Source organism: Coloeus monedula (genome assembly GCF_965178545.1).
Source record: "Coloeus monedula genome assembly, chromosome: Z".
Lineage (NCBI taxonomy): Eukaryota > Metazoa > Chordata > Aves > Passeriformes > Corvidae > Coloeus > Coloeus monedula.
In genome coordinates, this window is record NC_138822.1 from 46,957,775 (window position 1) to 46,974,697 (window position 16,923).

Here is a 16,923-nt window from a genome sequence, read left to right on the forward strand (position 1 = left end):
GACACACTTTTCTGCCTTTCTAGACAGAACTTACCTCCCTACTTTTTATGAGGCATTTGGATCATGAATCACTTTTGTATTTCCTGCTTCTGAACTTTTGTGCTATAGATAATGCCAATACCTGCTTTTGAAAAACAGACTGGAGAAGGAATATCTTCTGTAATATGAACCAGGAGAATTTCTGAAAGAGAGCACAGAGATCATTTGTAGAGTACCTTTGAAATAAGACCAAACCCAGCTGATTCTAGCTAAGGGCTCCATTTATTTGTGCTGGATTACATAGCTAAAGTCTGAGATTTATTTCTTTTTTCTCTTTTCGCAGAGTCTACTCCTTCCTACACTACAAAAGTAATGCTCAGTCTCCAGCTCTGAAGATTAAAAATCTCTAGATCTCTACTGAATATCCAAATAACTCTCTTTTTATCCACCTGAATAGTAAACACAGGAAAATATAGACGGCCAGAAGGACATCAAAATCATATTGAATAATTTATTTGTTTCAGTAGTCTTTTCAAGTGACTACAGATAAAACAAGGAGCAGTAGAACCTTCATAAGATGCTGTTTCACATTTTAAGTCAACATATTTTTTTTCAAGTTCACAGCAACAGCCACTAATTTGCATGTAGACCTGCTGAAAGTAGATGTTCACTGTAACAAAGTATACCCAGGCATAGATGAAGAATGAAGACTTTGTATGTCGTAGTTGAAACAGTGAAACACAAAGCATGATCTTAAGAAGAGATTTGATTTTATAAAAGGGGATAGACTGATTTATAAAATGAATGTTGTTTCCTTAAGACCAAATACACATTTAGTTATTTACAATATTCAAATGAGAACACACCCATAGTTTGCATTTACGTTCTGTTCTGCAAGAAAATTGCTCTCCTTGGGATTTTCAGTTCAGAAAACTTTCATCAACTTTACATATAGAAGCTGTAGCAGTTCTCCTGTTTCTTTCAAACATATTATAACCTTTTACCTGTTTGCAAATTCAAGTACCAATGTGATCGAAATTTGTGTGCTAAGCAGTCTTGTAGTATAGTACGGTACTAAGTAAGATTTTAAGGCATTAAGCTGTGTTGACTAATACTATCAGCAAAATGATGATACAGGTCTTCTATTAATGGTTTCAGATCACAGGATTTTGTGGATATTTATTGGAATTTTCCAAATTGTGTAAGAATGAGTTTGCTGGTAAAACAGTATTTTGCTTGCTATTCAATAATCTGTTTATATACAATTATCTAAGTGTATATAGAGTAGAGTTTCAGAAACTTAGTTTTACATGTACTTTTCATTTAATAAAGCAATCTTTTTAATCTAAAAAGACTTGAGGCTTTGAGAATTTAGGCTCAATTTATAGAATTTAAATGGTCCTAAACCGATGAGTGCAGTTAGGTGAGACAATATTTTCATGTTTGTTCTTTGTTATAGATGAGCTGTTTTCAATTTTGTGGAGTAGAATGCCACTTAAGTAGTCATATTTAAAAAGCAAAGCAATGAAGGACGTGGTCCTCAGGCTTCCATATAGAAAAGAAAAATTTTAGCTGTTTTCTTTTCTTTTTAATATTCTAGCATTCTATCCGTTAAAAGAAAACAATTTTAAAATAGGTGGTTAATTAATAATAGGTGTGTTATTTAATCCACTTACACTCTTCTGCAGTTATATTACTATCAAAATGAAACTCACTCAAGTTGGTCTCTAGGTGTTAACGGACATTTTAAGCAAGTTCTGATCAAGGGGAAAGTTAAAAAATAAGAACAATTGACATTGATCTGATGCAGAATAATGGAAGACAATTTTTTTATTATGAAGAAGAATTGAAATAGGATAAAATAGTGTCAAAGTGGGCTTAGAGAAATTAGGCTATGTGAAACTACCCTACCAAACTTTCTTTTATGGAAATTATAAATTTATTTGATTAAGTATTGATATTGATGTAATAAACTTCTGTAAGACATCTCTTCTGATATTGCTTGAAATTCTATTTCTAGAATTCTCTCATAGTCTAATATAATCCACTGAAAATTATAGGAATGGAAATCACAAAATCTGTGTTTATAGAATGGAGTTGTAACTACAAAAACTAGGGATGCAAACATAGTTAACAAATCAAAAGTGACAGTGCAAATTCTACTATCAGCAGTATTGGGTATATAAACAGAAAGTACTTGAATAGAGAAATCAGACTAGTACTTACCATCGCTGTTAATCTTACTCAAAAATTTTTTGCTGTTCACAGATAAGATTGCTACAAATAATCTGCGGGACAGTCAGAAACAAAAAAATAGCATTAATAAAACCCATGCATTTTTTGGTTAATTGAACAGCACTGTTCACGAGTCCATTTGCTTGTCAATATTTATAAATGCAAGATCACTGTCTAGAAGCAGGATTTTTTAAGGCAGCCGGCAAACATAAGGCAGAAGACTAAAACTTGAATTCACATATGTAGTGGTTTGGTCCAAAATACTCATTACTTACTTATTTACCTTCTGTGAGATAAGAATTAGGAGAAAGCAAAGCAGGCACAAAACTTGAAAGAATATAAAAAAAATTTATTAACAGACCTAAAAGAAAGAAAAAAAATCAGACCATACCTTCAGAGCACTTCACCTCCCCCCACCTTTCTCCCTTCTCCCACTGACAACATAAAAAGACAACCCTTGAGATTTTCAGTCAGTTTACCACTTCTATAATAACCTTTTTCAGTTCACTTAGGGAGAGGAGTCTCTCTTGCTCATGCTATGGAGATATATCGGCAAGAAGTTCTCTCATGGCTTCAATGTCACAGCGAGACAGTCGCCCGTGATGGTTCTCTGCTCACATGTGAAAGTCCCTTCCCTCGACTTTCCCCACAACTGCTTTCGAGGGTCCAATCTTGAGCTACTGGGGTACCATTTTAAGGATGAGCTGTTCAGAAACTAAGATTCTCTTCACCTGTCTCTGGGAGCATCTTCATCTCTGGGAACAGAGGTCTTCTTCCGATTTGGAGCAAGAGTCCTCATCGCTTCCATCTCTCCCTATTCAAAATCCTCATCAAATTACAGCTGCTTCAGCATTTGCTCATTTCAGCACAGAACTTTTGCTCACAATTGCAGTCATTTGCTTGTTTCAGCATAGGTACTTTTGCTCACAAGTACAGTTTGAACACTCCACCCCCCCATGCTTTCATGAAATTACAATGGGTACTCTGATGTATCATAGTCCATCACCACCATAGCTTTACAACAGAATTTCAGCTTCTAAGCATCTCCTCTTTCTCCTCCCTCAGGGTTTCAGCTCTTCCTTCTTCACTGACTTTGGTGTCTCTATGGTGTTTCCTTCACCTTCCTTCTTCCTCAGACTTGGAAGAGGATTGATGTCTGCAGGTTTCATCTGTTCTGGAGGAAACTTACAGCACTAAAAAAAAGGGTTAATCTCACCTGGGCCCCTCAGCTGGAATTTGTTTATTGCTGTTGGTCACATGATCTTTGCCTGGCAATGGGGCAGTGGCCTCAGATGAGCCCTGGCCACACCAGGGGCTGCCTGCACGGAGCAGGGCTGGGGGAGGAGGCGGCACGGATGGAACAGGGCCATGCCACAGCCAACCCGAGCAAGGCCTGGCCTGGCCCTGGTGGGCCGCACAGGCCCCCCCCAGTTACCTGTCCCAGGGCCGGAAGCAAGAGAGGCTTTTCCAGCCTCTTTGTTCATTCTTAAATGTTGATCACAGAGGCGTGTCAAGCTCTTTAAGTGGCTTAAAAAGTTGCCAATATTCAAACTAGCCAGTTGATTGGTTCTGTCAAGTCATAGAGGAAGCTGTAAGCACCTCTTTGCAAGAGAATCACTTCTGTAGCTATGCTAACCCATGACAACATACCTGTATTAGAAACAAAAGTACTTTTTTCCATAAAAATAACCATGGGATGACTTATAAAAAACAAATTCTCAAATACCAGCAATCTTTAAGTTCAGGTTAACACTTTTAAAAAAAAATCTGTAACAATTAAGTAATGGAAAATGTAAGGTCAGTAGTATACAGAGGGTCCAAGTAATGTTCTCCAACTTGACTTCAGACATCTGTGAATTCAATTTTCATGGAATCACAGATTCCATTTCAATTGGAAGGGACATTCAAAGATCATCTATCCCAAGCCCTCTCTCATATACAGGGGCATCTTTCATTAGATCAGGTCTTTCAAAGCCCAGTCCAAGCTGGCCATGAACACTTCCCATGATGGGGCACCCACAACATTCAGTGACTCACCAACCTTGTCATAAAGAATTTCTTCCTTAGATCCAATCTAGAACTAAATGTACCCTGTTTCAGTTTCAAACTATTACCCTTTGTCCAGTCACAAAAAAACCTGCTAAAAAGTCTTTCTCCAACTTTCTCATAAGCCTATTTATATTGAATAGCTGCAATAAGACTTTTTTTATCCAGGCTGAACAACTTTAACTCTCCCAGCCTTTCCTTGAAGGAGAGGTGCTTCATCTCTCTGATTATTTTTGTGGCCCTCCTCTGGATCTGCTTGAACTGGGCTGTATTTTTCTTGTGCTAAGAATGACGGAGTACTTCAGGTAGAGTCACAGGAGAGCAGAGTAGAGACTCACCTCCCTTGACCTGCTGGCCTTGCTCCTTTTGCTGCAGGATAGGGTTGGTTTTCTGGGCTGCAAGAACACATAACCAGCTCATGGTCTACTTTTCATCCCTAGTATCCCCACATCCTCCACAGGGTGGAGAGCTTTTATTTCTAGCTCTTGTAGAACATTAGTTTCTCAAATGTTATCCATAAATAAGATTGTCACAGAATTTGTTAGGTACCTCTGCTTAAGGGGAAGATGGTGTACAATGGTCTCAATTACACCTAAGACATGCAGTGGGTAATGCCAGCTGCCAGCTATTACTGAAAGTACTAATTTCAGCATAACTCCATATAAGTTATACTTCTATGTCCTTTACAGGAAAAATACTGTAAGAACATACTTATCATATGATATTAAATATAACTTTATTAGTGCCCTCCACTGCGGTAAAAAAAAAGTGTGTCAAAAGGCACCTCATTTTGAATTAGATCTAATTGTATTGCTTTTCTATGTAACCTGTTTTGCTAGCAGTTATAATTTAAGCTATTATCTTTCATGAGAAAACAACACTACCAAAGAGAATGCTGTTGGCACGTTTAATACTTTTTCAATTTTTGAAAGTGAATAATTTTATGAATGACAGGAGTTTTGTGTACAATGGCAATTTATGTTATTTACAAGCTTCTGATGTCACGAATCTAGATACCTTAAGGAAAACAATGTGTTTTTTCTTCTGCACTGCATTTTATACACCTGCAAAACACTACACTTCCTAAAACTCAATACTTTGTTCTACTTTACAAGCAGCTGCTATTTCAAAGCAGCAAGACTGGGAGGAACTGAAATGCGTCTTCTAGAATACTCATTGGCTCAATGTGAAAAAGTAAATCAGATAATCACATTTATTTTTGTTTCTTTTCCTTATTCTGTGTTAGGGCCTTGCTTCTAAGGACAGCATATTATAAGCTAGGAAGAAAAACTTATAGGGATAGCAAATAACGTCATATTTAATTAACAAATGCCTAGGAATAGTACAATCATGCATTAGATATTGGCTTAGTTTACAGTTAGTGCTGGACAATTTATTCTTTCCCCCCCCCCCCCCTTGAGTATTTATGCAACATCAGAACTGTTTTACTGTGTTTATTTTCTGCAAAGGAAGCACCAAGCAAAATTGAAAATGTAATGGTCTTTTCTTGATGATGCAGCCTCTAGGTCCTGGCTTGTGGAAGATTTCATAGAATCATATAATTGCTTGGGTTGGAAGAGATGTCATAGATCACCTAGTTTCACCTCTCCCTCCCACAGGTAGGGACAGCATCCACTTGACCTGATTGCTAAAAGCCCTATCCAACCAGGCATCAAACACTTTTGGGGATGGGTATCCACAACTTCTCTGTTTCAGTGACTCATCACACTCTGAGTAAAGAATTTATTTTAATGTTTAATTTAATTCTAATATAAAATTTAAAATGCTTCCCCATTTGACCTAAAACTATCAAATTGTATAAAAAGTAGCTCTCCCTCTTTTTTTAAAGTCCTGTTAAGGTAGTGCAAGGCTGCCATAAGATCTCACCAAAGTCTTCTGTTCTCTAGACTACACAACCCCAGCTGTCTCAGCCTGTCTTCATAGAAGACAGCTCTCTGCTTATGTTTATGGCCCTCCTAACAGGTCCACATCTTTCTTGTGCTGAAGACCCCAGAGCTGGATGCAGCACTCCATGTGGGGTCTTGCAAGGCCAGGGCAGAGAGAGAGAATCCCCTCCTTCAGCCTGTTGGATATGTTTCTTTTGATGTAGCTCAGGACACAGATGTTTTTTCTAGGCTGTGAATTCACACTATTGACTCACGTCCAGCTTTTCATTCACAAGAACTCCCAAGTCCTCCTCAGGATTTCTCTCAATCACTTCTCCATCTGTGTTCATGTCTGGGATTGCCCTGAGCCAGGTGCATCACCTTGCACTTGGCTCTGTTCAACCTCATAAGGTTCTCATGGGCACATTTCTCAAGATTGTCCAGGAATGACATCCCATTCTTCAGGTGAGTCAACAGTACTGCTCAGCTTTGTTTTATCTGCAAACTTGCTGAGGGACAACTTGACCTCACTGTCTGTGTCATTGAGGAAGAAGACATTGAAGAAGAGCACTGGTACCAAGACAGAGCCCTGAGGAATATCACTTGTCATCAGCTCCACCTGAACATTGACTTCCACTCTTTGGATGTGTCCATCCAGCCAATTCCTTACCTACCAAATAGTCCACCCTTCAAATCCATGTCCAATTTGAAGACAATCTGTCTTCAATTTGGAGACAAGGATATTGTGCAGAACAGTGTCAGAAGCCATACAGATGTCTGGGTAGATGACAGTGGTCAGTCTTTACTTGTCAACATTGCAGTTGCTCCATCACAGAAGGCCACCAGTTTGGTCAGGCACAACTTGCCCTTAGTGTTGTGGTTATAGAAAAAAAGGGGTGTAGTTTCTAGGACTGTTTAATTCCATACCACTCACATTATTGTGGGGCCTTTGTTCAGCTGGAGCCAGAAGCAGAAGTCTTGCCATCTTTAGTCAGGCTTGGGGGGGAGGGGGATGTGGAAGTTCTAGGGTCAGCTCAGCTCATCCAAACCCTCTCTGCTACTGCCACTCCGTGTGCTGTCTGCCTTGGATCACCTCCTTGTCTTTTATGTGCCTTAAAACATTTTCTACGAGGATCTGCTGCATGATCTTTCCAGGCACAGAGGTGACACTCCCCAGTCTGCAGTTCCTTGTGTCTCCTTTTCTCCCCTTTTTAAAAACAGGAGTGATGTTTCCTTTTTTCCAGTCATTGGAGACTTCACCTGGTCACTATGACCCTTCAAATAGCATGGAGATGTGCTTGGCAACAATATCAACCCTCAGGACCCTGGATGCCTGTCATCGGGTCCTGTAAACTTGTGGTTGTTCAGCTTCATCAAGTGGTTTCAAGCCTGTTTTTCATCGACAGGGGACACTCCTGCATCCCACCTGGACGTTCAAGGACTTGAGAGACATGGGATGTCTGGTGGTCAGTGAAGACTGAAGCAAAAAGCTTGTTGAGTGCTCCAACCCTCTTCATATCTGTTGATACCAGATTACCCTTCTCATCTACCAGAGATGGGAGTACACTCTCCTTGGAATTTATTTTCTGATATATGTACTTATAGAATCCCTTCTTGTTATTCTTCGCATCCCTTTTTAAGCCTTAACCATCTGTGTCTTAGATTTCTGACCCCATCCTTATGCATCTGAACTATATTCCTGTACTCCCCCTAGGTCACTTGTTCTTGCTTCCTGTGGCTATGCATTAACCTCTTTCTCCTCAGTTTGAGGAGCAAATCCTTGCTGAGACATGTCAGTTTTCAACCTGCCTTACTTGATTTCCTGTACACTGTGATGGACACCTCTTGTGCTCTAAGATAAATGTCATTAAAGAGATGCCAGCTCTGATCAGCTCCTCTGTCCATAAGAACAGTTTCCCAGGTGATATCATCTACTGATTCCTTAAAGAGCTGGAATTCAGTCTTCCAAAGTTCACGGTCCTGACTCTTTGCCATGCCCATGTTTCTTGAGATCACGAACTCAGTCAGGGCATAGTTACTCATCCACACTGGTGAGCACTAGATCCAGTAATGCTTCTCCTCTAGCTGGTTTGTCCAGTGTCTGGACCAGGAATTTGTCCTTGATGTAGTCCAGGAGCCTCCTGGTTTACCTACAGATATCTGTGTTCCTTACCCGACATATGTCTGGGTGGTTGAAATTCCCCACTAGGATGGGAGCCTGTCAGCATGATGATCCTGGCACTGAAGCAAGAGGCCTCATCAGCAGCTCCCTCTGATCAGGTGGCCTGTAACAGACCCCAATGGCATGGTGTCCTTTGTTGGTCCTGTCTTTGATTTTCATCCACAGGCTCTCAACCTGTTTGTGGCTGTTTCTCATAGGCAGCTCTTTACAATCTATCTCTTCCTTAACATCCATCCTCTCTCTTCTGAAAATCTTGTAGCCCTTGGTTGCAGTCCTCCTGTTGTGGGACTTGTCCCACCATCCTTCCATGATTGCTATGAGGTCATAGTTTTCTAATTGCACCATGGTTTCTGACTTGTCTTCTTTGTTACCCATGCTGCACGCAGCTGTGTAGAGGCACTTCATCTGGGCTGGAGGTCTCTTCACCTTTTGGGAGAATTCTTCCCTAATTACTTGCTGATGATTTACTGGTATTTCCTTGCTGCTTCCTGTAAGAGCTATTGTTTCCTGGTTCCTCTCTGACATTTGGAAATATACCCCCTTCCCTTGCTAAGTCTGCTTTTAAACTCTGATAAGAAGTCCAGCCAGTTTCCTTCCCAGAACATGCTCACCCCACTGACACAGGTGAGCCCCATCAACTGTCAGCTGTTTCTCAAAGGTGCATCCTAGATCATAGAACCCAAAACCCTGAGCGTGGCACCAGCCATGCAGCCAACCACCTTCCTGATCTATTCATCTTTTTTTTGGGTCCCCAGTCTCCCGCTAAGGGTATAGAGGAGAACACTACCCATGGTTCTGATCCCTTCAGCATGTTTCTGAAGGATGTGAAGCCCCTTTTGATACTTTGCAAACTCCTTGTTGCAGCCTAATTTGACCTTGTGTTAAAGAGTAGGAGTCCACCATAGTGCTGTGGTTCTACCAGGTGGGGCAGCCTCTTTGTGACATTGCAAATGTAAACCCCCAGTAGACAGAAAACCTCTCTAGAGATGTCCAGATGGCAAATGGGTGCTTCAGTGACTCTCAGTGAGAAGTCAGCAATTACTAACAATGGTCATGCTATTTTGGTGTCACTCTCTCTGCACAGATTAGCTCCTGCTTCATAATGGGTGGGAGGAGGTTGGAAAATCAGGATTTTTTCCCCTGATTTTGAGACCTCATTTGAACTGATCCTAATAAATAGAACTGTAACTCAGCATAACTCTGGTTATGTACTTCTAAGGTAACTACTATACACTGAGGAGTTCAGGAGGAGTCTCTTTTCAATAGCTGAATCTGCGACTTGGGCTGATTCCAGCTGTGACTACATTCTCTACTACAGCTTGCTCTCTTCTTCTCTTCACTGGTCCATTAACAGCTGTGGTATTGCTGAGTGTAAAAAGGCTATTCGCATGGTGTTTTCATTATTTGCTGGCTGTCATTAATATGAAAGGATCATTACTATCTCTTACTGCTCCCTGGAACTTTCTGTTTTCTTGTTGCCAGCTGCAACATAACTACTCGAGGTTCAGCAAAATCTTAGTAAAGGTGCTTTTTATATCTAAAACGCAATTATATCTTAAACATATTGCCTTGGCTACATTCAGAGTTTCTATTTTTCATTAATGCTTCCAGCCTTTTCCTAAAATCAACAGTGACATTTATAAAGTAATTAAATTAGCTGTCAAATCCTGCTGAATAGATCTGTAAAGAAGAATATCAACTTAGAGAATTGAAAATCAGTTTTAGTCTACACAAGAGCAACATTTGAGTTCAAATTTACATATACAACATTGCATTTTCCTTTTCATTTGTTACATAGGTCCAGATAATTTGAGGCACAGCCAGCCTTTGAGCCTGCATATTACATAATGACATAAAATAATACATTTGCAAAAACCAATTTGTTATACTGTAGGGCTCTACATTGATAAAATGCTATTCAGTGTTACATTCTTATTCTGTGTTTGCTGATGTAAAAACTGTAATGATCTGTCATCTGTGGCATCCATACAACTTTCTGTCAAGATAAGTATTCGAAAATAAGTTGATCCTAAGGTTGTGGTGTTGCCTGGCCCCAGAGGATTAGAGCAGGTCATCTGTTTGCTCTGAGGGCATTCAGAGAAGGTGTGTTCAGTGGTCACATATTGGCAACTTCAGGAACCACTACTGGCAACACTTGATACAGCCAGGCAACTAAAGGAGATTGACTCTTTATATTAAAAAAAAAGTATATATGGTTTTGTTTTTACATTTTAAAGAGGTCCATATTGACAGGTTTCCTTTCTCTATAGCTAAGGAAGCAGTCTGTCAAAGAACATATTGGCATATTATGGTAGCTTGTGATTTAGGAATGAAGGTTTAAAGAAAGCAATAGTATCTTAATTGCATTGAGGTGATCTTTGACAACACACTCGATATGGATAAAAATTATATATCTGCTTTTATGCTAGAAGTAGCCTCTGCATATGTTAGAAAGTCTTAGGAAAGTTTCTGCTCAGAAGATGTTGCATGGACTTTTCCTTTTCCTCTTTGGACTAGTTTAAGGATGTATTTTGTTAAGCCAAAATACCTGGAGCTTTCAATTTCAGAGTAATTGAGGGAAGACCTCAGGACTTTGTTTCCCCTTGCCTTGACTTGCCTTGCCTTCCGGAGCTGGATGATATCATTGCAATAACAATGCATTGCCTCACAATGATTGATCATGGCGTCTGGGAGAAATGCCTGAACACTGGCAGAAAACAAATGCCACTTTAATCCCTGGAAACTATTTCTAGGCACATTGACAAGAACATCATGGGGGGCTGTTCATATGGCTTCATGAGGAGGAGTTCATGCCTGACCGGCTTGATAAGCTTCCACATTGAAATGCCTGGCATGGTGGAAGAGTGGCCAGGCCCAGACTGTGGTGATTGGTTACTCAAAGTCTAATTCGAGGCCAGTATCAATCTGTGATCCTCAAGGAAAATACTGAGTCTGATCCTGTTTGATATCTTCATTAATAATTAATTAGTAACTGATTATAATCATTATGATGGGGCAGAGTGTACCTTTGGCAGGTCTGCTGATGACTTAAGACTGGTGGGAGTAGTTGATGTATTAGAGGGTTGTGCTGCCATTCAGATATTGTGCTCTCATCCTGGCGAAACCTCTAGAAATAGGCTGCCAGGAAGATCATGAAGCTCAGTGAGGAGAAGCATAAAGCTCTGCAGTTGAGGATGAGTAACACCAGGCATCAGTACATGCTGGGAGCTGCCCAGCTGGAAAATAACTTTGCAGAAACTGCTCTGGGGGTCCTGGTAGACACCAGGTTGTACATGAGTCAGCAATGTGCTGTTGTTGCAAGAAGGCAAGGGCTAATGGTATCCTGGGCTACATAAAGAGGAGTCTTGTCAACAGGCTGAGGGAAGTGATCATTCATGTCTCCTTAGCACTGGTGAGGTCACATCTGTGTCCAGGTCTGGGCTTCCCACTACAGCTGATCTACTGACCTGCTGGAAAAAGTCCAATGAAGGGCCACTAAAATGATTAAGGGACTGGAGCATCTCACAAAGAAAGGCTGAGAGAGTTTAGACTTTCAGCCTGGAAAAGAGAAGGATCAGAGAGACCCTATCAATGTATATAAGTACCTGAAGGGAGGGTGCAAAGAAGATGGAACCAGGCTGTCCTCAGTGGTGCCCAGTGACAGGACAAGACATAGTGGGCATAAATTGAAATACAGGAGGTATTTCTTGAAAATCAGGAAATGCATTTTTACTATGACTGTTAGTGAGCACTGGCACAGGTTTCCAGGGAAGTGGTAGTCCTCATTCTTGGAGAATAAAAAACCCCAACCCAACGAAACCCAAAGAATGCAAACCAAACCAAAACAAAAGCTTTCTGAATATAGTTTATGACCATCTGCTCTAGATGACCCCTTCTGAGCATGGGACATTGGACCAGGTGATGCCTAGAGGTCTCTTCCTCCTTCAACTGTTCTGTGACCCAGGGACAGGACAGGTGTCCTGAAAACTGTTTTGCTTCATGTGGCTAATCCCAGCTGTAATGTTTCAGCACTACAGAAAGGTTGTTTGCATGCCCTGTGTGCAGGTTCATTATGGCAGATTTATTGGAGCAGTGTTATCTGCTGTGTTGTCATCTCTGAGATCAGGAATATAAAACCTCACTGAATATTTCTATAATGCAGTAACGTTCAGAAGAGAGAAAATGAAAAAATATCTTAAGTTATGGGTGAATACTGCCTGACATTCATCATCATTTGTGGATATTGCAAGCTGCTTCAATAAACAGAGAAAATTGGTCTGTGCATCTCTAGAACTGCTTCACTCCATATCTCATGGAATGAGTATTGCTGTACTGTGCATCAGATGCTTGGATTAATAGATGCAAATATTATAAAGAAATTCAGCAGATGTTTGCAATGATGTCATTTTGCACACTTGTGGGAAGTTTTCTCTGTTGCATATCCCCTGCTGCTGTATGGTGAGAATCACAGAATCGGTAGGGTTGGAAAGGACCTGTCATCCCCCTGCCAAGCCAGTGCTCAGCTAGAGCAGGTGACACAGGAACACATCCAGGTGGATTTTGAATGTCTTCAGAGAGGGAAACTCCAGGACCTCCCTAGGCAGCCTTTGCCAGTGCTCTGCCACCCCCAGTGCAAAGTTCTTCCTCATGTTGATGTGGAACTTCTTGGGTACTCAGTTTATGGCCATGGATCCTCATCCTGTTGCTGGGTACCACTGAAAAGAGTCTGGCACCATTCTCCTGCCATCCACCTTTGAGATACTTATATGCGTTAATGAAATCCCCTCTCAGCGTTCTCATCTCCGTACTAAACAGGCCCAGCTCCTGCTGTCTCTCCTCATAAGAGAGGAGACCAACCTTGGCCCAGACCCCAAATCATCTTTCTGGCCCTCCACTGGACCCTCTTCGGGAGCTCCTTCTCTCTCTTTTACTGAAGAGCCCAGAACTGGACACAGCACTCTGGATGTGCCCGAGTAGAGGGACAGCATCACCTCCCTCAGCCTTCCGGCTACACTCTGCCTGATGCACCCCAGGATATCATTGGCCCTCCTGGCCGCAGGGGCACTGCTGGCTGATGGGCAACTTGTCATCCACCAGGAGTCCCTGGTCCTTCCCCATAGAGCTCCTCTGTAAGAGAAACCCCCAGCCTGTGCTGGCCCTTGGGGTTATTCCTCCCCAGGTGCAGGACCTGACACTTGACCTTAAAGAAGACCTGTATAGCCTGTCAGTAGGATTTCCTGTTAAAAGTATGATCTCTGGACTACATCTCATTTGCTATTAACCTGGAATTATGGAGACGTCACAGTAAATGTCCTGTGTTTTGCAGTACTCCCTTCTTTGTCTTTAGTACTACAAGGCTTTACAGCAAAGATTCACTAAGTAAACAATTGGATTGGTGTGCTTGGATGCTACAGTTTTGTCTGAGGTGTTGAAAAAAATAAAAGTGAAGTAAAAGCAGCTTCTTTTCTGTGTTTAAAATCAAATCAGAAATATGAGTAGCTCTGAGAAGTTCACGTCAATAAGTAAAATAGCTTTAAATATACAATACCAAGTGAAGGTGAGAACAGTTTCAGATGAAATCTCTGAAGTCACCAGTAAGATATCTTGGTCAGAGTTTGACAGTCATTTCATTTCATTGTGTTATGTCAGCATAATTTGTTTTTTATATTGCTTTTGGCCCCCTCAGGCAACTCATGTGGATTAAGTTTTTTGAGTGTTATTTTTAGTTCAGGTAAATTCGCAGTTTGTTTGACTGTATCTACTATCACAAAGGGGTTTAGTAAAGCATTTCCTCTGAAATAAATATTCACAGCCTTGCCTCATTAGTAACCAGGTTGTGACAAAGTTGTAGGTTATCCAGTTGTTGGCTCCTGACATTTTCTGATCTATTTAAAATCAATGTAGCAGATACACATGGGAAGTGCCACTGTGAACTATCAGAATAACAATTGTAATTGGCACCTCTGTAATACCAGAACAGGAATGAGCTGTGGAAAACAAAATGCCAGCCATGTTTGTGATACTTAAGTATTGCATTTTACATGCGATCTTCTGGGAATTGTAGTCCATTCTTCATGCTCTGTGCAGTTACTAATTTCAAGAGCTTTCATATCTGGCTGATGGTTTCAATTTCCTTTCTCAAAAGTTCCCAATGAATTCTTTATGACCTATTTCTATTTTTTATTTGAAAACCATATAGACATAAAAATACGAGAAAAAAAGAAAACCCAAGGCAAACTAACCACTGACTGAGAATTCACTGGTCATTCCAATACTTGTTTTGGAGGGAGATAAACATTTCTGGACCAGTTTTCCATTGAATTTTTTAATTTAACCAAGCCATACAGATTATATAATGGGGAAACTGGTGAATATTATTGTATTCTCAACATTAAAAAAAAAATTAATATTTTAGTTCTTTGTACAGCATCAAGGGTCAGCTGATTGGAAGGAACTACTGATATGTATGTACTTTGAAATATGGTTCAACGTATTACTGCAGTCCAAAGTGCAAGGCTTAGATTTTTCAAGGTCTTCCAGTTTCAAGGCATTTTTCTCCTATTTAATTTTCTAAATTTCTAGGAGGCAATATGAAGTATTTTCAGGATAAATGGTATGAATGGAGGGGAAAGCCTAAGGTTTTGGGAAAGTCAAAGTCCAAAATGGTTACAAAACAGATGAGTTTCTCTTTCTGAATTAAAAGACTGGTCCTCTATTGTCTGAGAAGCATGATTGTAGACTTGAGAGTTTTGGAAAGGTTTTAATTTATATTGCTACATGGATCTGAAGCTTCAAAGTTTTCACTTATTTTGTGGTCAGTTGTTTTGGGCGGCTGCAAATATTAGAGAGAGAATTGCTGCATGTTACATGAGAGAGGAGTTTTGGAAAGTATCAGAAATTTACATCTTCAGTCAGGAATACCTTTTAATTTCAAAATGTGTTGTGACTTCAATCCACTCTCTGCTAATGTTGCAATGTATAAACAGGTCTGTTCTTCCAAGTCTGAAGGGCTTTCAGACTGTACTGGAATACCTCAAGAAGCTTTGTAATTTCAAATGTACTGGAATTTGTGTGTGAGTTATGCACTTCTTCTTCTCTATAATTGCTCTGGCAATGATGTCAAATTACTATTTAGAAACTGATTTTCTCCAGCGTTGTTTCTTATGTAGGTCTTTTGAAATGTGAGCACAGTTTTTATTTAAACTACAAATAGAAGTAGTTATAGTGGAAACTAAACCCAAAAATAATAGAACAAAGTCAACAGATTAAGGAAGGCTGGGTTAGTACTGTATATTTTGAAATTGTGTTCGCTATTACAGTCAAGGTTAGTTGTTGTCAAACATCTTTATCAGGTATGATTTTTCCTTGTTTTACCTTTTCAGCATGTCTCTCCCTACATTTCACCCTTAGTATTTTTTTAGTGATGTATTATGTAGCTTTAAAATACATTTGTATTTAAGAACCTATTTTTTGTCTACATTCTGACTAAAAGGAGCATTCTGGAAGCCTCTGTCCAGATACAGCAACAACTGTGTCAAAAAGCAATGTACAGCCAGCTAATTAGAATTTAGCTTTATCTGTCTATTCCTGCAGGTAAAATTTCAGCATCTTTTGGCAAAAACCATGGACTGGCTAGCTAGCAGAAATACTGTAATGCAGGGACAGTAGTGGTTGTAGGACTTTTTTTGGTTTTGAGAGGGATGGTATACGAAGTCACGGAGATTGCCTCACGTAAAAAAGACCATCTGCCATCTGCTCTCGTCCTGGTAGCTCTACATTCAGCATGAAAGACTTTTATTAACTTATCATTTATCAGGTCTATATAAAAAAAATATGCCTCCAAACTTGTATGAGCTTGGCTTTCTGAAGTTCAGGAAGACTTTTAGCCCAGAAGACTTAGCTGCTCCTAGTTTGTGTCACTTCAAGATACTAATTAGCCAGATATCTTTCAAAAAATCTATATATTAATAAGTACTACACTATGGGAAGCAGGAATGTAATTTTTCCTGAATCTCTGCAGTCCTTTTTTGTGGGAAAAGAAATTTTCATTTTCATTTTAGAGAGGCTGTGCTTGTACACAAAAAGTATAGCAACTATACTTGTTGGTAGAAATTTCCATGGCTTAGTATAGTTCTTCTGTCTTTCCTAACGTGAGTAGGAAATTTACTACTAATTTACTACTAATATGTGTAGCCATGTCACACATATAGATGCAGAGAGAGCAGTCTAAAGGTAAGTGCAGGACCATTTCCAACTCAGCCAGATGCAAACTGCTCCTAGTTTGTAGGGGACATGGGGACCATAGAGGCTGTCTGTAAGGGCACATAGTGACACAAGTGGTGTATCTGCATGATTTTTATGGTGACAAGCTGTAATGACCAAGGCACGGACTCAGACCGGCAGGGAATCTGAGATTTTTATTCAAAGAAACGAGCTGGTTTTAGACACCTCCTCAAGACACAGTATTTCCTAATATGGTATTTTTCACCAAGCGACCTATCACACATTGCCATGTCAGTAACACACTTTCTTAATGTCCTGATATGGGGGTGATCCCATGCTGTTCAGGTGTCTGTCAGCTTCTGGCAGGCTCCT

The 16,923-nt window shown here is 40.2% G+C and overlaps 1 protein-coding gene across 3 annotated transcripts in view; it reads left to right on the forward strand.

The window, feature by feature from the left end:
• Positions 1 to 15,388, forward strand: part of LRRC2 (leucine rich repeat containing 2) — a 92,643-nt gene extending 77,255 nt beyond the window's left edge. For all 3 annotated transcript variants that reach the window (XM_082301564.1, XM_082301565.1, XM_082301566.1), the window contains one exon: positions 323 to 15,388. In XM_082301564.1, coding sequence (XP_082157690.1) covers positions 323 to 372 — 50 coding nt within the window. In that variant the 3' untranslated portion in view covers positions 373 to 15,388. The remainder of the gene's footprint in view (positions 1 to 322) is intronic.
• Positions 15,389 to 16,923: the final 1,535 nt, after the last annotated feature.